Here is a 26,820-nt window from a genome sequence, read left to right on the forward strand (position 1 = left end):
TTCTGTGTATCAGGATCCGCCCGTTGCCTCTCATCCTATTGCATGGCACCACCGAGAAGAGCCCGGCTGAATCCTCTTCACCCCCACCCTTTAGCTATTTGTACGCACTGATGACGCCCCCTCTCAGCGGTGCCTTCAGCCGAAATCCCGTGACCTTTCCCCGGCGCTCGCGGGCCCTCACGGAAGCCAGCCCGGCGGGACGGGGCCGCGCCGGGGCCCGGGGGCCGCCAGGGGGCAGGGTCGGGCCCGCGCGGGGCGGGGTCGGCCCCGGGGGGGGGCGGGGGTTGGATCCTCCCTGGCGCTCGGCCCGACCAATCCATCCCTCGGGGAGCGGCGGGACGGGCCCCGCCGGGCCGGCCGCGCTCCCTGGGAGGGCCGGTGGGGGGTGTGTGGGACCTGGGCTGCGCTCGCCCCGTGCCCCGGTTTAGTTTTTTTGTTGTTTTTTTTTTTGTTTTGTTTTTTTTTTGGTTTTTTTTGGAGTATTTCTCTCCCGCTGGAAAAGGCAATGCAGCGTGTGGCCGCTTCCCGCGAGCCAGGAGAGGGCCCGGGCGGCTCCTTTCGGCGGGATCGTCCTGACCGAAGCCGCGTTTCCCAAACAGAGGGGCGGAATCAATTGGTTTGGGAAAGACCTCTGCGATCAGCAAGTCCAACTTATGGCCAAACACCACCCGGTCAATTAGACCATGGCACCCTGTGGCACTTCCAGTCGTTCCTTAAACGCCTCCAGGGACAGTGACTCCAGCACCTCACTGGGCAGCCCATTTCAGTCCTCCTAATGTCCAACTTTAAACCTCCCGTGGCGCACCTTAAAGCTGTGTGCTCTTGTCCTGTCGCTGGCTTCCCGGGAGAAGAGGCCAGCTCCCACCTAGCTATACCCCCCTTGCAGGTGGTTGCAGAGAGCAAGAAGGTTACACCTGAACCTCCTGTGGGCTAAACAGCCTAGTTTTGGAAAAGTACTGGCGTAGTTCTGAGACAACACTACGCAAGGCTGTTAAAGGGAAAAGCACTCAGTATATTTTAGTTGAGAGGGTTGACCCTGTTGCGGCCTGAGGAGCCTCAGGTCACTGCAGGCTGTGTGCTGTGGTGCGCCCCAGGGACCAGCATTGTATCCTATCCCCCACAACAGCCCCAGGCTGGCTGCCCCTGTCTCTGAGGGTTGGGGATTAAATGGGGTCTGGGACACAGGACGGAGCAAACTTCAAACCTGGTGTGATGTCAAGGGTCAGGTTCTTGCCAGACCTGCTGCAGTGCTGGCCCTCTGCTCCTGGGGGGTGGTGGAAGGTGCAGGGGGGGATACAGGTGAAAGAACCACCAGAAGGGCATGCCCAGGCAAGTTTGCAGGGATGAGAATTTAAGTCTTGCAGTGAAGCTTCAGGTGCTGTCAAACCTGTACTGTCCCCAGGTTATCTGACTGAGTGTATGAAAGCTGATGGGGTTGGATGTTGTACATCAAACTGGAAACATTTAATTTCTGTTTCATTATTGCATGATACTGAAATAGTTTTGTAGCCTCTCTGCATCTTCAGGGAGAAAAAAAAAAACAACAAACCAGGCACTTCAGGACAAAAGTGTTTGCATTGAGTGAAGCAAGCAGTACAAAAGCAACAGAGTGTTGAAAGCCCATAGTACATGTTCTTTCAAACTGCCCTTTAAAGGAAAACGAAACATTTCCATTGTGAAATTAAACCTGAATGAAGTATACTGTTCCCAGTGCCAGATGCACCTGAGCAGTGAGGTGTGCAGGGTGGGGCTCTGGCATCTCTACAGGTAGATGTCACTGAGGTGTGTGGTCTCTCTGTCCAATACAACAATCCATGGAGACACAAACAGTGCTTCAGACAGACTTGTGTCTATCCTATGCTAGTTGCAGGATGAGAGCTGTTGGAGAACACAGGATGTTTTCTCTTGAGAGACTTTGGAGTGGTGAGATTTACGGACAAATAATTTTGAAAAGAGAAAGCAAAGCACTCCCCACCTCATCCAGGGCAAGGAGATCTGCCTAGAAAAGGCACCAGAAAGTTTAGGTGCAGCACAGCTTTACACTCCAGTTTGGTTTAGGTTTTTTTTCTGGGTTAAAAAATAATATATAAAAAACACAACCACCTCCAAAATCACAGATGGTTACACAGTCATTCTAAATGGTCATGAAATATTTGCACTAGTAGAGTGGAGTTGCCAGGGGAGAAGAGAGTTCCTGAAATTCTGGCTATTCTTTTCCAGTCTGTTAACCAGATGCAGATTGCTTTGCTATTGCCTTAAGCAAAAATTGCAAAAAGCAGCAGCAGTTCTGCACATGTCTCCAAGCTAGTCACCAATTGGGAAAAAAAAAAAGTGCAAATATGACTTGTTTCAACTAACTCCAGTAATGGGCTGAAGTTGTGACATGTTAACCTGAAATACTAAAAAGTCACATGTGCGCTCACAATTCCAGTCCCTTGGAGCGAATGTTTAGGACTTGGTGGATTCTTGGTGTTGAAGGACATGCAGCTCTGGAAGGATCTGTGCTAGTTCTAAAGGGCAACTTGTCAGTACATGAGTTTTGTTGTGCTTTTCTGGATGCCAGACAAATGGCCATTCTCCACATGCAGCTGGCGCTAGTTTGTCTGGAGTTGTGTTACAGCATGACCCCAGTTTATCACTGCAGTAGCACACAGCGCTTTCTGCCCTTATTTGCCCTGTCCCTCTCCACTAACTACAAAGCATCAGTGGCTGTTGCAAAGCCAGGAGCAGGGTTGGCCTAAGGCAGACATCGGAGAGCACAGGTAGTATCACAGCAGTCCAGAGAACACCTTCTGGCACGAGTGGTTTATTACCTAGCAGCCTTTGTCCCCTTAGTGTCCACCTACCTCATCACTTCCAGGAGCTTCCCGAGATTCGTGTGCAATCCAGCTTTGGGTATTTCGGTGAGATATTGTTGTATCGCCAATAGAACTACAGCACTCACTTCTGTCTAGGTAGCCTGCTTGTCTTAAGAGTAAAAATGGAACATGATTTGGCATCTTCCAGATTAGGATCAGGGGGTTCAAGATACCCCTGAATATCCCAAAGAATATCCCAATATCAAAGGTTTCTTTCAGATGGAAACAGGCAATTCAGTCTGCTACAGCCAAACTCTGTTAAATAATTTTAAGCCACAGGAAAAGCAAACAAACAAAAACCCCAAACATAACAACAAAGAAAGGCAAATAAAAATGGAACAGACAAAAACCAACAAACAAGAAACAGCCCAACCCAAACAGCAGGCTTGATATTTACAGGCCACTTACAAGGAATGCAGGGTCATAATTTCAATTAGCTGCCTGACCAGCCCCACTGCTGCCCTACCAGGGCTGCCAGAGTAAGTGTGAATGCATGATTTGCAGCAAAGTGAACAGAAGCATCACTACTTGGTGGGGGAAAGGAGTGATAGCAAAGAAATAGAACTGGACACCATCATGATGCTGGTCTTGTACCCTGACACCCATAGCTCCTGAGCTGCCTCCCATCCATTCTCCAGACATGGGATAGCAATCCCAGCATATCTCCTCCCTTTGGCAGCCTGGTAGAAGGATTAGGATGGAGTTACTTCCTCCTGTTCTCAGGCTAAGTGTCAGATGAGCACTGCCCATGTGCTGATATGCTTGTACAGCATCAAACTCTATAAAGCCTGGTCGTTAGCTTATCCCCCATCTGTATATGCTAAAATATTATTGTTATCAGGCTCTTCATAAACTGAAGACCACAACTTCAATGAAGATCACAAATCTGTGTAAAAAGAAGACAATTTTATTCTAAAAGGATCTGCAAAGATCTGGACTAGGTAGGAAATCAGGGCTGCTGATAAAGCAGGCTTCTGAAATTGCCTCCTTCCTTCTCTAACCCTCATCTTAATGCAAGAGTAACACTTGTAATATCAAGCTATAGAAATAACTTCTACCACTTCCTTGTTCAACAACTTCCTTGTCCCAAGAGACTGTTTCTTCAGGATAACACAGAGTAGATAACACCTTGCCCTAAACTGTGCACTCAGAATGTTATCACCACCTCCGTTCACCTGCTGCTCAGTGCTGTTGTATAGCAGTGTCCATGAAACAGAAAGCCAGACAGAGATTTAAAATTGTTAAAAAATGTTACCAGTCCAGAGGAAAATTTTTGTTAGTATTTTGTACTTGAAGTACACTGAACAGGGTGAACATCATTATTTCAGTCAGTTTGGGCTCCTATCCAGTACTTAAAAAATAAAACCAAACCCATAGCTGATGTGCAGCATGCCAGGATAGTCTTTGGCAAGGGACTTCCAGGCACTTAATTTTACTGTCACATTTCTGTCTTGTAGTGGTACAGTTTTAGAGCCTGGCTCACCATAAGCAATTAGACACCACTCAGAAGAAAGGTCATTTCAGGACTTTGTTGAAGAACTCACAGAGCCCAGAGGTCTAACAAAAGGCAGCCAAGTGTTGAAACAGGGTTAGCAACGTGGCCTGAAGTCTTTTAATTTTTCTTGGTGAGCCCGAATGACCTGTTAATGGAAATACCATTTCTGTAAAATGTTTTTAGACCTAAAAATACTTGTAAGAGACAGTCTTCACAAAGTGACAAGAATGGGGATGAATAGGATGAACTTTACCATTTCAGGAATTAAGACATTTAGACTGAACAGTATGGCAGCCTACTCCTTGGGAGATGCCCGTGTTGAAAGTGAGAAGGGCAACTTTAGTATAGACCTGTGAATGGGTGCAGCAATTTATTAGAGCACATACGCTTTCCTTTCCTCAGTATTCAGTGACTAAACATGGACTTTAACCTTAGCTTTATGTATACCTGTTGTATTCTGGACTACCTCACACCCTGGAAAGGGGTTTTGCTCTTCATTGTTTTTATCAGTTCAAGAGGTTGGGGAACAGAACAAAATTATCAGCTAACAAATGTCAAAACCAAGGAAATATTTTTCCCCCCTCATAAAATCAAGGTGCAGAATTTCTTGCTGCAGCAAACTGTGGAAGCTACAAGTATATAGCTGATAAATAAGAGATGAATCTATTTTAGATGAAACTAAATGCATCAGCAGCTACATAGCCTGCAGTGCCAGGGGTCTATTAAAACAAACCCCAGACCCCAGCACACCTAATTGTGAGAAGACAGGATTATGCAAACTATGAAAGAACTGCCATCCATTTGTCATCTTTTTCTGAGTATCTCCTGACAGCCATCAGCTGGTACCACGCAGGGCCTGATGCCCTGTACATCATCCAGGAGGCACACAAAGTAAAACGTTTTGCAGGGGAAGGAGGACCTACTTACCTGACTGAGAACTGTGTTACACATGGACACACAAATTGCAAGATCCTGTTATGATGCTTCTTAAGATTAGGGCGCTTAACTATGTCAACTTAAGTGCTTTAGTTGTTTTTGGTATATATTTAAAATAGAAAGTGGTCCGTACAAGTGTACTTGTTTCTGAAGTAGATGGCTAATAGAGACTGCAGTCCAAATTTTGCTAGACTTTATGGTATTCCTTCCTTCCACTCATACTTTCTTCGCAATTCTGCCTTAAAATTCAGCCTGTCAATCAACTGCAGACATTTTTATTAGTCTAGATTATTTCCTAGCTTCCTTCAAAGAGCACCAAAACCTCTCCACACAGTACACTGTTGTTTATAGGTTTGAAGCACTTAGTGACTGCTTTTCCAACTCTTTAGGAATCACTTTTACATCTTTTAACTGATGTGCATATAACAGGATTTGCTTCTGAAGTCTCTTTACTCTTGTCACTTCTACATGCAATACTTCAGAGCAACCCAAGCAATAAAAAAAAGTAATAAAAAAATAAAAAGCCCAATTCTGCTGTAGAAGTAAGATGTTAACAGGAAACTTTGTTCTCTGGTCATCTTGTTCTTATTTCCCCTCCCCCCCCCCATCCCCTTTTGGCTGCTGTTTGCTCTACTTCAGGACCAAAACTCCAGCTGCTCTAAATCTAAACACTGCTCAGAACATATAGCAATAAACATGAAAATGAGTTCCAGTGAGCACTGGTGGGCCATATCCTTCCAGGGTATTCCCATGGGCATTCGGTCAAAACAGTCATTTCACAATAAAATCTTTGGGCTAAAATCTACAGAATTGAGGAAAACCACTCAAAACAACTAGAGGGAGTACTGCAGGTTGAAGGACACCGTGTTTGTTCTGGTGAGTGGTATTGGCTCAAGAGAGCTGAAGGAAGTCTCTCTAGAGACCTGCACAGCACAAAGCCTCAGCAACACAACCATCTTCCATACATTTTTCTTCAACATGCCCAATCCTGGTTTAGGAGTGTTAAGCTGCTTCACACTTCTGACAAGCAGCTGTCAGAAGATGAGCAGTGCCCTTCAACTCCAGGTGTACAGAGGGGTTTCTGATACTCCCAGCACTGAGCTGCAGCACATGCCAGTGTTAATGTCAGGAAGGTCAAACACCTTTCTGGTAAAAAGGTTTTTGTAGTTTACTATTTTGTAAATGCACAATAAAATAAAATGGCAACTGTGAGTTGTTGTCTGAACTCTTAATTTGTTTAGATATTCAAGGGAGTCTTCTCATGAAAATCCAGAAAGGCTGAGGGAAGCTGACAGGAATTATCATTTAATACCCACAGCCTCTCTAGAAGACATCTGCTTGAAAGAGACATTTTGAAATATCTAACAACAAAGTAAAGGTAATGCAGTGCTACAGAATGAGGCCTTCTGGTGCACAGTGTTAACCTCAGGGGGTATTTAGATCCTCCACATACATATCAGCTGACCTACAAAGCTGTATCAATACCCCACTCCATGACATGTCCCATCACCTCTGCAGAAAGCAAGTAGGGTGACATCAAAACAGCTCCAAGTGAGCAAGACCACCAGATTCAGCTTCCAAGTGGGGTCTGGCTCAAGCAGTGTAGGGGAAGCTGCTGCCCTCTTCTCATACAAGTCAGAGCAAACTTCCCAGAAAGGGACCAAACAATTTTTATTTTTATTTTTAAACTAAATGCTTTTAATAGAAAACAAAATACAAAATAACTCTTTCCAGAAAGCAGAAATATTTAATCTCTCAGAATGACAAACTAGAACGTGCTTTTTCTGCAGATCCTTGTAAATGCTGATGATTTATCTCACAAAGTGTTCATGAAACTGGTATTGCAACATTTGAGAAAAATCCAACACTGGCAGAGCTGCCTCTGTGTACACACAATAATTTAGTAATACTATTTTTTCCCATGTCACTTTGTGTGTTTCTCCTCATCCCCCTCTCCTTAGACTTCCAACTTCCATTTATGGAAATCTTTCTGTGAGGTGCAGTGGTGGGTTGCCATGCTCTGTTCACATTAGGAGTCCAAACTTGGCCATTTCCATTCTCCCTACAGACAAGGCAAGTTGCTCATTATCCTTAAAGCCACCACTCTGTTTCCACTGTCCTCTCATCCTCAAAACACAGTGCAACCCGAGTCACAAAATTTCCTAATTAATGGAACATAAATACACATAATCACAGCTAGTACCAGGAACCAAATCCAAACAACAATGCAGAGATGGGCCCCAACTGAGGTCAGATTTCCTTGCCCTTACTAAAAAGAGAACAAGGGTATTTTCTACTTGTTTAGTCCAAAATATCCCAGAAGTTCTATTGGGAGCTGAAATATTTAGGACCACTATCACTGTAGAAAATGCATAATGTTCTTTTAATAGAAGAGTCTTAAAAATGCTGGTCCTCTGCAATACCAGGAAAGCAAAAGCAAAACAAAACAAAAACCACCGGGCCAGTAGTTCTCCACATACTCAAGCCGAATTAACAGTAGGTAAGATGTGCCCATCAATCAATGAAGGATATTTAAGTGCAGGTCACCAGCTTATCTGGTTGGCAGTTTCACTTGTCTGGGCCAGGCTTTCAGTTTCCCCAAGCTACTGGATTTATTCCCCTTTTTCCCATTCCTACAAGTACAAAATTAGAATGCATATGTATTTTCATCAATCCTCCTTTTTTTTCCCTTATTCTGTTCAACAGCACAAGCATTTTTGTGTCATCTTAAAGCATTTGCATCACTCTGAACATGCCTTTCAAGGGGGCAGAGGAAGAGAAGTGTTTCGCAGTCAGTAATCTCAGCCTGCAATAGACTCTGGCATTCAAGACACCCACCCACTTCCTAAGACAAAAAGCAAAATTAATGTTCCTGATTTTCTTGTGCAATTCCAGTAACTAGAAGAAGATTACAGGCCATAAACTGTACGCTCAGTACATTATTCATCTGTCCGGTATATACACCAACCAGTTCACTGGAAGACCCATCCGCAGGGGCGTTGCAGTAAGTGTTCCGAATGTCCCACACCCGAACTGAATTGTCCATCGACGCTGAAGCAATCAAACTACTGTCAGGGCTAAAAGTAAGGCTGGTTATGTTGTCTGTGTGCCCCCTCAGTTCTTTGTAAAGAGTTCCTGATGCCAAGTCCCACAGCTTCAGCCGCTGGTCTTCACCTGCCGATGCCAGGTACTTACCGTTGGGGGAAAACGCGAGCGCCAGCACAGGGCCCCGGTGCCCGGTGAAAAGCCGCACCGAGTTGCCCTGCTGAGTGCTCCACAGGCGCACGGTTTTGTCCGTGGAGCCCGTCGCTAAGTAGTTGGAATTGGGGTGGAACTTAATGCAATCCACGTCCGCCAAGTGGCCCGCGTATATTCGCAGTGGGTACGTCCGATCAAATGACCAGAGCCTTGCAGTGCGATCGTGGGAGCCGCTGGCGAAGTATAGGCTGCAGGGGCTAATATCCAAATCCCAGACAGGATAGGCATGTCCTTGGTACAACACAGTGTTTGTAAAACTTCCGAGGTCCCAGTATCTGATGGACATGTCCTCAGAACAAGACAAGAGTCCTGAACTGTCTGAAAGGAACCTCGTGCTATACACAGGTCCACAGTGTCCTCTCAGGATCTTCATTTCTGTGCCTGCATTGTCATCCTCTTCCTCCTGATCATGAAAAAGAAAAAGAAGCAAGGAAGGAAAGCATATTTATCCATTCAACCAATATAAAAAATTCCATGAGGAAACCAGGAGGGTGCTAATACAGAAGGAGTTACATTATTTACTTTAGATGTAGCACCATTTGTGCAACTCTGAGACATAATCATTGTTGGTACATTTGCTCCAAGTGAATACTGCAAGAGACGGTGAGATATCTATAAAGGCATTATCTTTAATTTGGTAGCCTTATGCTCAGCCCGGATGGCATCTTAACCTGAGACTGCAGGCACAGATGGGAAAAAATATTTAATGACATTTTTCCTTTTGCTAAAATCATATGCATAGTCTCTATCCACTCTACTAAAAACATGTGGCTAAGATGTTGAAAACAGGCATCTACTTGGCATCTACTCTTTTTGTGTTGTCATTGTTGGAAGTGTATCTCACAGTAGAGGGAAACCATCACAGAAGTCTTCAACAAAAGGCAGGAGATGGAAAGACAGCATATTTGACAAGCTGTCCGCTTAACATTCTTTCTCAACCCTACATGTGAACAGAAACCCAGCAAGGCTCTAACATCTATTTCTCCCTGCAAGCTCCATCAGAATGCTTCCACATCCTCACCCTCCAAGAAAAGCCTTCAAAAATAGCGAATATATGCAGCTTATTTAAGTCAGTGTATCTATTTTGGCATAGGAGAAAGTGAAAAATCACAAAAATGCTGGCACTGGAAACCTTTCTATCTTGTTATTCTCCAATTCAAATACCAGGGCAGATAGTCAACCAGTAAAAGCTTTTGTGTTTAAAGACTATTCAGTGAGCTGAGCTAAAGGAATCTCCCGATGGAAGGTAAGAATCTCTGAAAGTCTGCTCGGGTAGCACCTCTTGACACTCTAAGGCTACAGACTACACAGGTTTCAACAGATCTCAGAAATGTCCTTGCCTGACAAGCTGGGGTCTCACTGGTAGTGCAAGATAACCCTTGCTTAGGGTGCACCTGCATAGTGGTTTGAGAACATTCTTCCTCAGGGCTGTCAGGCAGACACTTTTCCTCAGTACTGAATCAGTAACAGTCATTCACAGAATCTCTGCACATCAAATTCAACACAACATCCTTTTGTTTGTGAGCAGCCCCTTTAATATTTATCATCTTGAACTGGCCCATTTCCTGCAGAAGGAGCACTTCCTGCCCTAAGAGGAAACCCAATTCCCCAGGGCTGCTGGACTGTTGACAACCAGAAGTCAGAGCAGAAGTCGGTGTGGTGTAAGCAGCTCTCTAACTCCCACCCCTCTGACCTCAGGTCCCACAGACAGTTTGACTTCAGATTTAGCAATAGCCCAGAAAGTGCTTCTCTTCCAGTGGTTTCAAATTTCACACTGGAGGTGAGCAAACTCTGACTTAGCTCTCTCCTTGCCTTTCTCCATCTCAACAGCATGTTATGTAGTAGGCAGCAAGCCATATTTAGCAATGCTGCTTCTCTTCATGTCAGTGCCCATGAGAGCTTTATGATGCGGCTGGAAGCCAACTTCATGTCTACTATGGAGGTGAGGCAGGGAGAAACTGCAGGCCCTGGCATGCAAAGCCCTATTCTTATTCAAATTGCTTTTCTACCTCAGATAGAGCACAGCTTACCGGAATCCACAGCATCTCTAGGCTGTGTTACCACATAAAGGAGAATGGCTGATACCTGCAGCATTTTATGCTATTTGATTATGACCATAAGATTCCTGAGAAGTTAGCAGTGGAGTCCCATTCAAGCTGCCTGTATTGTACTACAGTTTCTGTAAATTTTGCAAGTCCAGGTACTTAATTTTGTGCATTCAAATACAAGGTTACATGGGCTGTCTGCAAGCACCTCCCCTTCCCTCCCTGTACTGCAGTACCAGGAGATTTGACACCACCTTCTATAGTATTGAAACCCACACTCCTATATGGTCACAGGTAGCAAATCTTATCTTTCTGTTTGACACTCACTTAGCACAGCTGCACACTCCTGTCATAGCTCACTGAAAACAGTACATCTATAATGCTTCTGAGTCACATTTTTCAGTTTCCTCCCCATCCAAGTTATTCTTCTGACCAGATCAGCAAGGCAGCTGCAAGCACAACCACCAAGCCTCAAAAAACAACGACAGTCTCAAAAAAAAACCCAAACAAAAAAACCATAATCTCACATTCCTCCCTTTTTTTTCCTATCCAGTAACAGGCCTTCCTGGGTGTCATCATCTCTCTCATCCTGCAGCTCCCTTAAGATGTCAGAAGGGAAGATTTCTTATCTGCCTATAGCAGACATCCCTTGCAGGGAACAATGAGGAAGGATGCCTCTCTTCGCAGGACATTTTTTGCTGCCCCTTCCAGAATTCCCTCCCATCTGCCATCAAACAAGGTGTCAGCATCATCTCCACTCATTACCACTTGAAGGACCACTGGCACTTAAAAGCAGAACCATAGAAGCAGAGCTAAATGGGGTCAAGTCTTAGTCTTCACAGGATTTAAAGGCTGACAGTATTGTGGCTTGGACAGAGCATTATTTTCTGACGTTGATTTATGGAGTACCAGCAATATGCATGGTAAAATTGCAAAGAGACAGACAATGCATCCATTTGTACAGCTACAAAACTTCATTTTTATAATGGAACCAAAGTAAGAGAGACTATAAAGGGACATTTGTGAGATGCTACTATAAAGAAAACAGGATTACTGTATCCCAAAATAAGCCTCTCTTAGTTGCAAGAAGCGAAACTACACTAGTGAAGTACACTGCAGCACCACACTGAGCAAAATTTAGTAAAATTGCACCTAGAAGATTATTTTGACCTTAGTGACACAAAGGCTTCACACGCACTAGGAAAAAAATTCTTGCTCTAACAGATTTGCTAAGTCCCAACTTCATTTAGACACATATACATACCCCTTTACAAGGAGAATTAATAAACCCAACAGAGTACCTCTAGTGCCACCCTGAACAACCTCCACTGAAACTAGCATGATTTTAGGCCTTTATGACTTGATAAAAGGAAGGATCTGTTTCCTTGCAGAAAATAAAAAATCAGGCTAAAGACTACTTATTTAATGCACTACTATTTATATGCATTATCCAAAGCTAATTAGACAATACAGAAATCAACCAAACCAACTTTTAACATCCTCACAAGTTATTCTACAGAACTCACAGAAATAATGTCAAAGCACATTCATAAATTTTGTTTTTCATCAAAGTTTGTATCAGCTTTAACCCTGTGAATTGCTAGTGATTAGACTGCAGTGACAATCTGAAATACAGCCCCTGCTCACACTGATCTGCACCCCAGTCAAGGAAGTCTGGTTTGGTCTTGGTATCTTTGGCTTCCTCTCCTATGGCATCAAAGCAAGTGCTGGCCTGCTCCCACCTACAACACCGTGGGTGCCTGTGTATTTTCACTTAGGGCTCCCAGATAACTGAATTTATTTCCTTGTAGTCAAGGGACTTCCATTTGCATCTGGTAACCAAGGTCATGTTCAGGCTGGTATTGGTATTCTCCCTCAACTTCGAAGTCCTGCTCAGGTTACTATTTGTTTTGTCAGTGGTGGAAATTATTCAGGGCAATGATGAATTTGATCTACGCTGCTTTTTGACCATTTTTTTGCTTCAGACCTGTGAACAAAAACTGCAGGGTACACAAAACATCAAACAACCATCAAAAGCCATTTTCATTCAGTATTCTACTGCTGTCTCCTAGTAAGTGTACAGTATGCAGGCCTATGACTACGTGCCAAAGAAAGCTAATACACACACTCCTGATAACCTGGCAATAGCTCACTTATCCACAGTCCAGAGCTGAAGAAGGTGACCTGCTGATTTACCAGACAAATTCTCTTCTCTTGCAGGATGCTGACATTTAGTTTCCAAGATGGGCAATACACAGTCACATGCCCTATGAACTCTTGCAGATTTTAATGAAAACAAGTCCATAGCTCCATTATGGGCTAGTCTGACTCACTCACCTGCTCTCTCTGCAAAAAGGGTTAAGCTGGGAAGCAGCAAACATGCTGCTGTGCTGTCTCACCTTGATACCTGCCTCTTTTCTCAAGCTGTTTAACAAAGCAAACCATAATCAGAGATCCCTGAATACACCAAGCTCTCAGCATTCTTCCAAAATAAACACAACCTTGCCACTAAGTATTTAGAAGACAAAACAGTGGAGAAAAGGGTGTCTCTCCTGCTGAACACTCAACACAAGAACAAATGAGGTTTTCTTTTGAAGGAGAAGAGTGAATAAAGAACAGAAGAGTCAAAATTTTGATCTCTAACCAGATATAAGTTGCTGCTTGGGCAGTTGTGTGGAGAGGGGAGGAAGAGTGTGACTAGAAAAAAAAAAAGTCAAGTAGAAGATGCCATCTAAAATTGCATGTGAAGTGAATGTACACACATCTCTGTCCTTATGTCCAGTACTCTGGAGCAGGATACTTCAGATTCCTTAACAGAGACATTCTGCATAATTTGTGAGTAATAATTTGTTAAATATTAAAATTATTTTAAATTATTAAAAATTTCCATAATTTAACTCTTGACCTCTGGTAAATGAAGGTGATACCTGAAACAGTTTTGCACATACAAATCTGATCAGACTTCTTTAGCTCTTTCCTTACTTTGTCTATATTTTCCTCTTCCTATGTCTCTGTTCTTCTCTCCACCCTTCTGCCTGGTTCTGAGCTATTTTTCTTCTAGTTTTCATTTGGCACTGTGTTTTCACTGCCCATACTGCCTTGTTTCATCTTCCCATCCCAAAGAAGGCTCCATGCTCCTCATAGAAATGAGACTACTCTAGTCACATGTCCTTTCTGGGTTGCCTGTCTACTGTCATCTGTTCAAGGACAGCTGGAGGAGGGGGACCAACACCTAAGCCTAATAAACTCTGACCTAAGCACAGACTGACTGCATCTCAGTTCAGCATTTACAAACACTGCAGGGAAGAACGAGAGTAGATTATAAAATCTGTGCATCAAGGCAGACAGGTGCAACAGCCTCAGAGTTTTTGAAGACATTACTAGATACTCAACAATCATGTTCAAAACAGGCCAGCAGAAGGGGAAGAAGGGGGGAAAAAAAGGGTATGCAGACCTCCTCATCCAGGATGTCACAAGCCAAACGGATGCGGGACACATCAACAAGGTGGGGCTCAGATTTCAACTTCCTGGAGCGCAGGCTCCACAGCTTCACACATGAATTATCGAACCCAGCAGCGAGCAGCTTGCTGTTTGGTGAAATCTCTGCAGTGTTCAGCAACTGCTCCGTGTTATAGAAGGCATAGAAACAGATGGTGGTTAAGGAAGGGGGCCCGTCCTTGACACGTTTAATGCTGTCCTGCAGTAAATCCAGCGCTGCCTCATTCTGCAGAATAGAAGCTGGCACATCACTGGGTTCCAGGCCATTGCTCTCGCTGCGTGAGGAGCTCCCACCGGCATAGAGCTGGTAGTCAGTCCTCTTGGCAGGCTGCACATCCAGGTGAATGTGCAAGGTCAGGACTTTGCACAGGGCGTTGTTGTTGTCACTTTGGAGGTAGCGAAGAAGGTAGTTGTAGCTGTCCTCTTGAAGGCGGATGACATACTTGTTGTCCAGAAAAGCCCGGAGCTTCAAGTTGGACAGGATATCTTGAATAGTCATGGTAGTCTGCAACTGTTCAATGATATCCTTCTGGCTGGCATTCTGCAAGAACATGCCATGGAAGCGGCTGTAAAAACTGTCCACTGTGCTTTTTAGGCCATTCTGGACCATGTTCAGATGGAGGTAGACGAAGAGGGGATATAGAAGAGGCATCACTTCATGGCTGTGCTGAGAATCTGAATCTATATAAAGAAACAACAAACTTTGAATGACTTCTCAAACCACTTCCCACTGGGCATAAAACAGAGCAAGGATAACTACTGAAAAAGCCTTGACAGTGACACTGGAGAGCAAGCAAAAAGAGACATTTGTTGGCACACCTAAGCAAACCTCTTCTGTCGCCTAAAGGAGGTATAATAGGGATTAGCACATCAGTGAGGTATCTTGTCTGAACAAAACACAGATCTCAAAACCCTTTTCAGGTGTGGGACAGCTAATAATACACTACCTCACAAAACACATGATAGCTGAATTTTCCCCATTTATTTCAAAAGAAAGAGTATGCCCTTTGTACCCTTTGTTTACTATGATAAATGAACTTTAAAATGTATTAATTATATTTAAAAGAATATTTTAAGTGTTTAAGCCAAAAGTATTTGCCTAGCTTGCCTGGCCTGAGCTTTGGTAGTTTTTTCTCTCTCAGCTTCAGTAAAACCTGAGTCTGGTGCTTTGGAACTCATTTGTCTTCAGGGGAAAGGAAGCTACAGTTTCCAAAATGTACTGCAATATGCTGCGCTCTTGTTTTATTTCTGTGCCTGCTCGTGTACATGCTTTTCTCTCTCTGCCAAGGCAAATCCCAGCAGTAATTCCTAGTACACAGTGTAACAAACCCCGATTAGGCTGTGCTGTACCTTGCAGAGGCTGATCTGCCCAACAGCTCCACCCCTCCTTCCCCAGCTTTTCTGGGGCTGTTTGCCAGCTGCAGGGAGCTGTGAGGAGTGGAGCCCTGCCGAACACCATAGCAACAAACAGTGCCACAACGAATTACTACCACAGGCCCAAATGGTCAAAATTACTGGAAAACAAATAGGCACTGCTGATCCTCAAACATTTGCTGATCCTCAAAATGCAAAAAGCATTGCTGTTTTTCAACATGCTCTTCCCTCCTGCCACTCACCAATGCAAGTTCTCTTTCTCCCTTTCCATTAGGTTATTTTTCCTTTGTGCTAAGCACTCTTCCAGACTTTCTCTCACTTTTTCTCATACTGTGCCTCTCTCTCATTTCTACAGGAGTAGCTACAGAATATGTGTGGTGTGCAGTGTATACATATGTATTTGCATACTTGAGCACGACTCTCCTTCCTGAACCACTGAAACTGAGCCAAAGCCAGTGAAAACAGTGGCCTGCATGTAATAAAAGCTCTAAGCAGTCAGCAGGTCTTTTTTTTTTTTTTTTCAGGTGCACCAGTCCCAATATGAAACAAGAGGAAGGACCTCACTTTGCAGTAGGGGAATAAGGGAAGAGATAGGAAGCTGTCAGAAAGAGGAACAAAGAAAATGTTATCTAGGAACACATGAAGAGGTTACAGGAGCTGGGTCTGTCTAGCCTGAAGAATAAGGGGGTATTCAACTGCTTGCCTTCAGTACCCAGTGCAACACTGTACAAGAAAAGGAGCCAGCCCCTTCTCAGAGGTACTCAGTGGAAGGACAACAGGCAAGCTGCTACAAGGGAAATTCTCACTAAATTGCAACAGGACCCCAGAGATGCACAGCAATCTCCAGAGTGTTTGATTTTCTAAACCTGACAGGAAAAGGCTCTGAACAACCTGATCAAACACCCATCTTGTCCCACTTTGAGCAGGTGGTTGAACTAGAGACTAGTTAGTCAAGTTAATCCATGTCACAAATCCCCTGCCTACTCCTTAGCGGGGCAGGCATCGCAGAAATGGGAGGTGTCCTGCTGTGCCTTGTGGCTGGTTGGCAAGCTACTCCCTTGAACAAGCAGAGGTAGTTCATGAATATAAGATAACCAAACTAGAGCAAGAGGGACAAAAAAGACAAAAGCAGTCAACCTGAACACCAAAACCTAGCACTTCATCAAGCATTAAGCAAGCACTTCACCAAACACTGAACAGAGCTATCGTACTTCTAAAAATACATTAAAGCATAAGGATTTACTTCAAATACTAAAGTGCAAAGGTATTGAACTGCTGTAGGTGGCAAGGGTCCAAGAATTCACTATTTTCTGCCTTTGCCTTCCTGCCCCCTCCCTTCCAAAACTATCAGAAATAATAATCCTGATATTATGCACACTGCGACCAAATCCCTACATTGGACAAATCTTGTGTGTGACAACTTCACTTTCCCTGGTACTGTTCTTTCATAACTCTATCTGCTTTCTTCTTCCCATGTTGGGGACTTAGAGAAGAAATAAGGACATTCCTGGGAGTACCTTAAAAAAGAAAAAAATTGAACTAAAACCAAAAAAGAAAGAAAAAAAATTGCCTTCTGCATCATTATGAAGTAAGAATTTTTTTACTTCACTGTTCTGTTCCAGTCTCAAAGCCAGTACAGATAAATTTATGGGAACAGATTTTCCCTTAAAAATCCAGACCATCATAAAAACAAGCCAATTATGGATAAAATTAAAAACCTCAAACCAGGAGACAGAGAAGTACAGTCATTTCTCAGTTACCTGCCTTTCACATAAAACACTAATTTTCCTTCCCGTCCTGTGTAAATATGGTGTTGTCTAGAAGACCTACAAAGGCCAAATGCTTGAATAAGAAAGGGCAAAGAGCCAGCCATCTACAAAACTCAAAGCTATTCAGCACACAGAAAGCAACAACAAAAAATCTAAATACTTCTATTTTTACTGAAATCTCAAAACATTGTTAGAGACATGATTTTGAATTTTATTATATCACTCTTTATTCACTGAAATGACAAAAGAAGTCAGCTACTTTCTTCTTCCTTGCTTCCTGATTTACCTGTCAGAAAATTGCGTAATCGTCCAAACTGTACTTCATATTGCTGTGGCTCCGCCAGGCAGGGAGCTGCAGACACGACGTTGGCACAACCAGACTCAGATTGGACTGTGAAATAAAAAAAGCAAAACTTACATGAGGATTTAAGGATTTTTACATGTGTGTCTGAAAACAGAGCTTCTCATAAAATCCACTCAGATGACATTTCATCTTCAAATCATCCATGTATGATATAGACCAAAGTATGTAAACATAGCATTAGCTACCTAGACAGATCACGAATGAGAAAATACACTGAAATCCAAAACTCACTCTAAAAATTTCAGCAACTTACCTGCTCCACCAGGAACACATTTTTAAGTTTTCAAATACAACCTTAAATTCCCAAGAAATTCAGAGTAACAACCATCACAGACCCCTTAGAAGTTTTACAACTGTTGTTTTACAGCTTTACACTCATAAAAGATAAAGCAACATACAACTTTCTCCAAAATATAGTTTCTATTTCAGTGAGTTCCCCAACCATCACGAACAAGTCTAAAGTGATACTACTTCAGATTGTCAAATTTCTCATCCCAGTCATTATAATTTACAACAAATCATAATCATTATAATTTATTAAATCTCACAGAGGTGGTAGAGAAAACACTGAATCTCTAAGCAAACACTTAGTAATTTTTAACCAAAATGTGCCCTCCTCCCTGAGGATTTTAGGTTAAGGGGTAGCTGGCAACTGACCACAAACCCAGTTGTTACAGTCTTCTCAGATGGTATTGAACTGTTTTTCAGAACCAGACTCTGGTAAAAGTGGTTCTGAACTGTTTAGAAGGGGAATTGGCCTCTCCTCTGGCACCAAACCTTTGCTGTTCTGCTAATGGCCTGGAATCCGCAGGGGAATTTGTGCAAGTTTACAGACATGTATCAAGAAACCCCAAGCACATGCAAATACCAGTGTTTACAAACTCAAGTTCTGCTGTTCTAAATAGAGCAAAAGAGGGCAAGGAGTTTTGCTATCTTCCTTTCAATTTTTTTTTCAAATTAGAACTCTCATCCCCTAAAAAAAACCCCTATTTTTATTACTTTCACTTCAATTTATTTCAGTCGCCCTTGCCCTGCATCACATTCCATTCTCTGCCTTTCTCCTCCTGATTGACTGGGGGGCTTTTTGTTCCAGCATTTGGCTCATGCACAGAGGCATGAGTCTGACAGCCCTGGAAGTCTATAAACAACATTATCAAATCTTCACACACTAAAGAGAGATAGGCCAACCTCCAGCTCATCTCAATGCCTCTAATTAGAAAGAGATCAGCACATGGAGCACAGGCAGCCTGTCACTGTTCTTCCCCCATTCCTCTCTCTCTACTAAGACACAGGTTTACCTTCCTTCAGCTTATGTAAATACAGGAGGTATGTTTCGTGAGGAGCCAAATTCAGCTTTCGAAACAGAGATGGGCTGAGCTCATCATCCTCTCTTAGGAAAAAAAAAACAACAAAAAAAAAACCCCAAAACCAGATTCCAGCACCAGTATGATATCATCTCTTAAATCAGTTTAGATATAAACAAATATAACTTGCTGAAAGGCACAGCTATGCTGAGCTTTCTACAGCCTGGCGGCTTCAGAAACTCAAAGATGGTTAAGGACTCCAGGCTCACATACTGGAACCACTCAACAGCTAAAGTAAAAAGCTCTGCTATTTGGATGTAAAATTGAATATAATCAATATTTAGCATGAGAAAGTAAACTGCATGTATACACATGTAGTAACTCAAGAATACTTAGTGACAGATTCCAATGTCACCCATAAAATTCTTTGTAAAAGCCAAGAAATACAGCAACATGAGGGCCTGTCTCTTATGCTATGACAGGATTACATGTTAACAGTCAACTCTTCACAGAGATCGGGTGGCCTCATTTCCACAGGAATGGCCTGCCACCCGGCTCATGTTATGCAAGCATAACTCATTGGCCTAGACTTTAGAAGATTATTTTCTCCATGCCACAAATTTCTCTGCATAAGCAACTTAATTCCAAATTTAAGCTTCATGCTTCAGAAAGTGGAGTATAATCTTTGTCTACCTGTCCTGAAACAGTCCGACTGGGCAACCATTATGTCCTATTCTTTCAGTAATGATGCTAGAGCTCACTCCCACCCAGCAAATGGTAAATGAATCCTACACACCAGACACTTCTAACAAATTCCAATTCTTTGCCTTCCCAAAACTTTAAGCCAATGAGAACTGCAAAAAGGATCAAGAAATCAACTGATTCCACAACAAGATTAAAATTTCATGCACATTTTCCACCTGGTAGAAATAACACACTGGTTGTATCTTTCTCATACATTACCAAACCTACCACAGCTTCTTTTCCACCTTCTCCAGTGGTGCTAAGAACATTTATTGGAAATATCTGCTCCTTCATACCCATTAAGTGCGGCAAGCTATGCAACCTGATAGGAAATTCAAAGGAAATAACTCCTAACTCAGGAATATGGACAATACCCTCCTGGTCTCGCGCGTTGGCTACCAGCAGAATTGCTTCCAACTAACAAATGTGGGGCTACTGCAAATGCTGTGTAACAGCAACTGGCTCATATTTTAGGTGTGATGATGCATAATTGTACATTATTTCAGCTAGTCATATGTGCTAACAGTGCTACGGGCAGTATTAGAGGAACCTGTTCCTTGGTCACTCACTCCGCCCTCAGATAGTGTTCTTGTTTTCTAGAGAAATACGGGATGATCACAAGGAAGCTCTCTGCTGTATTTTACTGCAGATATAATCAGACAGAATCCTAGATAATCTCATCTGGGCTCCCTCTCTTACAGAAAAGGTTGGACCAGATCATCTTCCAAGGTCCCCTCCAAGTCTCCCATTCATACAGGCTAGTTAATTTAAAAGTCAAACAAAAGAGCTGAACATAAAAAACAACGTGAGCTTTGCTAAGGAAAAACCAAAAACATCTTCAGAAGAACACATTTGATCACTTTGCCCAAAATACTGTAGGCTTTACAATCTGCTCAGTTTTTACTCAGTTTGCAAAACTAAGATGACTGCAGCAGAAAGTATTTCCAGCATCTGTTGTCAGATTAAGTAAGCTCAGGTTTGCTTTTCTAACAGTTATTGACAGAACTGCAGCATGCCCACTGACAGCAAGCACGTTTGACAAGAAGTAGTAAGCAGCTGAACATATGACAGCAGCCCATTTTCAGTTCTAATGAAAACTGATGACTAAATTCTCAATCACTATCATAAAACCCGTGCACTGGCAAGAGGATACAGACTAATATGAAATTTAGTAATAACATTTGGTGGAAGATCAGTAAATAAGACAAAACCCAAACACATGGTCATTCACACTCTACTGAATTTTTTTTTTTTTTTTTTTTGCTCATGCAAGGGCTTGTAATCCAGTTCATCTCCTCTACTTCAGATGCTTCTGTGTTCTCCTCATACGGCTGGTATCACATTCTGAGCATGTTTTGACACTGACCTTTCCACCCACTTCTAACATAAAATCTCCCATTGAAAAACAATTCAGCAGTTAACTTTGGTTTCATTCTTTCCCCATCTTCCCCAGTGCTTTTTCAGGGATTGCGATAAACTTCTGATAGTTAGGCTGAAAAAAGCAAGGAAATGAAAACTACTATGACATTAAGTTGCTTTTAAATAATGAAATATTGTCCAATTTCCTCCAGGTCCCTGAGGGAGCTCTCCTGGACAGTCACCTACAGGTCACTCATCTTTGGATGGCTAACTACGGTAAAATACTTCAAAACTGGAAGTTACCTAGCCACAAACAGTTATATAGCTACTAATATTTTGTCAAATCAAGTTGTATTACAAGCAACTCCATCACTCCCCTTTGTCTGAGATACTGTCATATCTCAGCAGTTTCACTGACAGAAAAAAGTTTCTCCTTGCTTTTTACCCAAAATTTCAGCTCACTATTTTCTATTGCTTTACAAGTAAATTTAATCTCTATCATGTCTGCATAGCTTTTATCCTTCCAATACCTGTATGTACTCAAGTAGCAGCAGAATTTGTTAAAATGAAAATAATAATTATGATGAAAACTGTCACAAACACAATTTGGAAAGGAAGCAGCATGGCAGGATTCATAAGTACTTAAGAAAGATAAGAAAGTTTATCTCCCTGCAAGCCTTGCCTCATCCACTGAAGATTTTGGGCTTTTTCCCCAAACGACAGTGCAGACTCTCATAACTACAAAGCTGACTATGCCAGAAAAAGACACAGCCTTATCACTTTAATTTCACATGATATAACACTGCTGGAGTACAAAGGTACAAAAGTTTCCTGCTTCTACTTCCTTTTTCATCTAGGTTCTTCTCCCCTCTACTACGAAACACCACTACTCACCAGACTTCACATTATTTGGGACAAAACATGTATTTTTCCAGTACCCTCACATGGAATTTCACCCTGATGTTTCACTGACTACGAATGTCACCGTATTAGACTTCTACCCACATTTTCATTCTTAAAAGTTCATAATTCACGGGAACTTAACAGTGAGAAATTTCTTACTTTCAAAAGGAGAAATGTCCATATGTGCAGCCAAATTCATACAGTTGCCAGCACACATGCTCACGGTTCTGCCAAGTAGACATGGAAAATACGATAGGATTACCTGTGAGATTAGCTGCCATCTCTTCAGCAGTCTGACACAGCCTCAGCCCTTGTTTTAAGGGACCTTCTGAGTCCACATACTGACGGCGCTTGAGGTAGCAGGACACTGCCATCTGAATCTGTTCTGTGCGTACGCGTTTCATGACCTCAAAAGAAAAAAAAAAAGAGGTGATGAGACTCCTCCAGGGTAAGCTGAGATCAACTTAGACTGTACCTGCATTAATATTGATAGAAAACAAACATCTCCCTATTTTCTGTATTGCTGAAGTATGAAAGAGAACCTTCAGGGATTTGCCTCTCAGTACCATGGCCTAACTAGACATTTTGCAGACCCCTAAAGATATTATGCTGCCTAATTATACTAATTTCACAAAGGAATCAAAAAGAGAGTTTTGAGGATTCTGGACTGGAACTGCAGTGGTGAACTGAAGCATTTTTGTTAAAAACAACTCATAAAAAGGAAATGTCTCTCCTCCCTGAGTTTTTGACAACAGCAGTTCGAATAATCAGTCATATTCTGGTTCCTCTGCCTGAACAACCAACAAAAAGAAACTCCAGAAGATTCAGTGGAATGAGAAATTAACATACAAAGATGGACATTTTGGGAAGATAATGCTTTATATAGCAAATCTATTTGGGGAGTCCAAGAAGCAACAGCTTATTGGCTGAACTTGAAGGTTAGAGCCAGACTTCTGGCACTTCACTCAGATAGGTCCCCAGGAAAAAAAAAGAGGGAAATTAAAAGCAGAGCCTTCTGTCTTTGCCACCTGCCTTGACCTATCCAGGCTTCCCTCTTACAAAAGTCTGAAACAAAAACAATCCTTTGAAGGTGGTTTTTTTTTTAAATATACATTTAAAAAGCCATCCTCACAAACACCACTTGGAAGTACCTCAAAATCAAAATGAGCCCAATGCTATCTTTTAGCTCTGGCTTGTAATAAAGGACTCTCAATAAGACAAATGCAAAAGCTCCCTTGCCATTTGGTTTGTCGCTGACTGCATCAATCCTTCACAACAGCCATCGACTTCACACAAAAGTTTAGATAACCTAAAAGACTTTAAATAAAGCAGAACTATGCCACAGCAGGTTTTTTCCTATCACAACAGCAGGTAAAGCCTGCCTGGAGATAGTTCAGCACCTTACAGCCCCACTACTAATGACACGAATGCTTCCTGAGTGCTAGTGCTTCCTGGTTTGAGCAGCTGCCTCTGATGAAACACAACTCCTCCGAGAGAGAAAAGGATGCCCTTCCTCCCTTTGTAAAAACCATCATTTCTACCAAAAGGACAGCTTTAAATATATTATTGCAAGTGAGTTTTTTCTAATACCCATGCACACTTTATTGCTTATTCCACTTGTTAGAACAATAGCCCTTCTGTGAAGTTATGGACAAGTGGATGAGGATGCAAGGCTTCAGCAATAGTTCACTTTCAATAGATACATGGAATTGCAAACCCACATGCTTGGGTGAAAACCTTAAAAAGATTCTCATTTGCTCCCACAGGTTAAGTAACTGTTGAGAGTGGTGAAGAGGCATCAATAGGTGGGAGTTTTCAAAACATTTCCAGATAGACCCATCAGATCAAAAAGTTTTCAACACCTTCTTTCACTCCAAAAGCAACCTTCCTTTTCATCTTCCCTGCAATTAAGTAAGTTAAAACTGAGACACTGTCTCAAGTGTAACACCTCTGCTGCACAAGACTGTAGGAAAGAAAACTCTTATCAAGACCACAAACAAGAGTGGACACAAGGATGGACCAGCAACTGAGCACCTTCCTACAAAACACCTTTAACTAAACTTCACAATATATTGTTACCACTCTGCATTTCAGCCAGCAGCATATACTCACGCACAAGTGATTTGCACAGGTCAACACTCCGGCATTTATGCGACTTGTACAGTTTCTTGCTCCCCTATGTACTCCCCCCTGCAGTATCTCAAGGAAATTTTTTTCCTTACTCCCAGGTAACACAACAGGAACTACCTTAATGAAAGGAATCTTCACCAAGAAACACCCACTGGAATCAGACCCACTGTTACCCATACTCTAATTTCAGCTCTTCGTTTCTTCCTTCACTTTGCCTTTATATTTCACACTCAGCATTACAAAGAACAATGTCACCAAGGCAGGAAAAGCATTCATGAAAAGTGCAAGAGCATAACCAACACTCCTACAAATATTCTCCATTGAGCCCTTTATCAAAATTAAAATGTATCATAAAATAAATAAAGATGGCCTACCAAAATGCCTTCAGCCAATTCACAACAGGTCAGTGATGCAAAATTTAAAGGCATAAAAGGAAAAGCCTGTCATTTTTAACTTTAAGTCAGTCTTAAAACTCTAGCTCTCACAACTGAAGATAATCTCCAAAATATGCAACAAACTGAAAGCATATAGAGTTGCCTGTCCACAAAATGCATAGTTTGAAACAATTGTTCAGAAGTCCCAGCTGTCTCATTCTCCTTGAACAGCCAAAGACAACAGTATATGCTAATGCTGTTAACTGATTTTACTGAGAAGCAAAATACATAAGGAAAGAGAGAGAAAAGATCACATTGTGAGAATGCAGAGCTACAATGCAACATCTTCTGCAGTGTTCCAAACTGGAGCACTGAAAAAAGGTTAAGGTGGTATTTTTCTGAGGAACCAAAACCATTGGAAAAAAAAAGAAGAAAAAAACCAAACAGAGCAAGAGGCTAATAACACAAAACACATCGCAAATTCCTCCTTCCTGGAAAAGCTGGAAATTAGTTGTGAACTAAACATTGGACCAAGGAAATTATTTCCCTGCCTATGCTACATTTCAAGTACAGGTTTAGGCAGATTCCATGGCCTTGAAATAATCCCAGTACAGACATACTAAAAAAGAGCTTAAAAACTAGCACTGGAAACACTTTTAAAGACTCAGTATTCCTGTCCTGATGCTGGGACAGCAGCCTCTTTCTTCCAAAAGACTAAGGAAAGACCTGTGAGCATCAGAGATCTATGTTAAAAAACACCCACCCCCAAACCAAAAAAAGCATAAAACTAAAGCATCTTTTGAATATTTGTGAACAGCAAAAAATAACCTTTTATTCTTTATCACCAGAAGTGAAATCTGGGGCCTACCAATAATAATAGGCCTCAATTTTTAATTCTGTGATATTAGGATAATCTGAAACTTACAAAATTTCAGAATAAATGAGATAAGGATAAACTGATACGAATAAACTCAGAGCCAAGGGATGTCGCACATGCAGCAGCTGCAATTCACAAGAACAGGCGAGTAAACATTACAAGTTGACTTGGAGAGCATGGTGGTGGTGCAAAATAGGAAAACAGGATAGCAGGAACTACGGAGAAGGCTTTTGCCTGAGCAGCGGCATTCATGTGAAGAGGCAAAGAGGGAACAGCTGCGATTTTAAAAGAGCATGAATCCATTTGCATTTGGACCGAGATCTGGCTCACCATCCACGAATGACGCTTTGCCAATTCCACATTGTTTCCCCCCGACCCCTTCCCCCTCCTCCCCCCCGCGGCCCCAAGGCGGTGCCAAGCAGTGCTTCACCGATGTCCTCTGCGGGACCCGCTTTCCTCCAGCCCACTTCGCACCACCTCGGCTCCAGCTCCGCCACCCTGGGCCCTTCCTGGGCCGAGCGGAGCCGCGGGAGGACCAGGCACCGCTCGCTTTTGGGCCCTGCCGGGGACACCAGGGCCGGGAGCCCTGCGGGGCCGCACGCCCGTCCTGGGGCTGCTCCGCGGGCCGAAGAGCGCTCGCTGAAGGGACGCCAAAGTTAAAGCCTTCTCCTGTCAATATTAAAAAAAAAAAAAAAAAAAAAAAAAAAGAAGAAAAAAGAAAAAGAAGGAAAGAAAAGAAGAGGGAAGAGATATGGCGCGATAAGAAGACGCTCATTAAACCCACGCACTTTCCAAGGGAAAGAAGGATACCACGAGCAGATGCCCCCCCGCGACCTCCGGGCGCGGGGCACACACCCGGCCCCGTCCGCAGCCGGGGCTGCCCCAGGGCCGCACCCGTGCCCGAGGTGCCCGCGCCGGCTTCCCGGGAGCCGCCGGCCAGGCCGGGCCTGCGGGCCTCCGCCACGAGGCGGCCCGCGGGACGCCCGGGCCGCGCTCCCGACGCCGAGCCCCGCCCCCCGCGCCCCCCGTACGGGCCCCGGGCCGCGGCCCCGGGCCGGTCCTCACTCACTGAGCATCGCAGGCGGCGGGAGGCGGAGGGAGGCAGGCGGGGGCCGGCGCGGCCGGGGGCGCTGTCACTGCGCCCAACGGTGCCGGGCGCTGCCGGCGGGCGCGCCGCCGCTGCCGCCTCCCCTGCGGGCCGGGGCCGGTGCCGGTGGCGCGGCCGGTGCTGCCCGGGGCCCGGCGGGCGGCGTCGGCCGCCGCTCCATGGCCCGGCTGACACACGCCGGGGCGGGCGGGAGCGGGGCAGGGGCCGCGCAAGCGCCCTCTGGCCGCCAATAGGCGCGGGCTCCCCCCAGCGCGCCGCCTCCCGGGCTCGGCGCTCGGCTGGCGCGGCTTGGCGGCGGCGGTGGCCGGCGGGGAGGGCCCGGCCGTACCGGGTGCGGGGAGCGAGCAGTGACGGCCTTGCGGACCGAGGGGAAGGCGAGTGGGACCGGGGGCTGGTGCGGGAGAGGTGGGCGCCGGGGAGCGGG

General features: G+C 43.8%; 1 protein-coding gene across 2 annotated transcripts; it reads right to left on the reverse strand.

Annotated features, from left to right (window-relative positions):
* Nucleotides 1-6,942: 6,942 nt before the first annotated feature.
* TAF5L (TATA-box binding protein associated factor 5 like) lies at nt 6,943-26,388 on the reverse strand. 2 transcript variants are annotated; one of them, XM_062490183.1, is made up of 5 exons: nt 26,358-26,388; nt 22,170-22,314; nt 17,520-17,624; nt 14,047-14,771; nt 6,943-8,950 (listed from the first exon to the last, which is right to left on the reverse strand). In XM_062490183.1, the coding sequence occupies exons 2-5, from the start codon at nt 22,309-22,311 to the stop codon at nt 8,153-8,155; spliced, it is 1,770 nt and encodes a 589-aa protein (XP_062346167.1). In that variant the 5' UTR covers nt 22,312-22,314; nt 26,358-26,388; the 3' UTR covers nt 6,943-8,152. The 2 variants fall into 2 exon arrangements, with proteins under 2 accessions (XP_062346167.1, XP_062346168.1); XM_062490184.1 differs by lacking the exon at nt 26,358-26,388 and having other exon boundaries at nt 6,943-8,947; nt 22,170-24,257.
* Nucleotides 26,389-26,820: the final 432 nt, after the last annotated feature.

This window comes from Cinclus cinclus, chromosome 3 (assembly GCF_963662255.1).
Source record: "Cinclus cinclus chromosome 3, bCinCin1.1, whole genome shotgun sequence".
Lineage (NCBI taxonomy): Eukaryota > Metazoa > Chordata > Aves > Passeriformes > Cinclidae > Cinclus > Cinclus cinclus.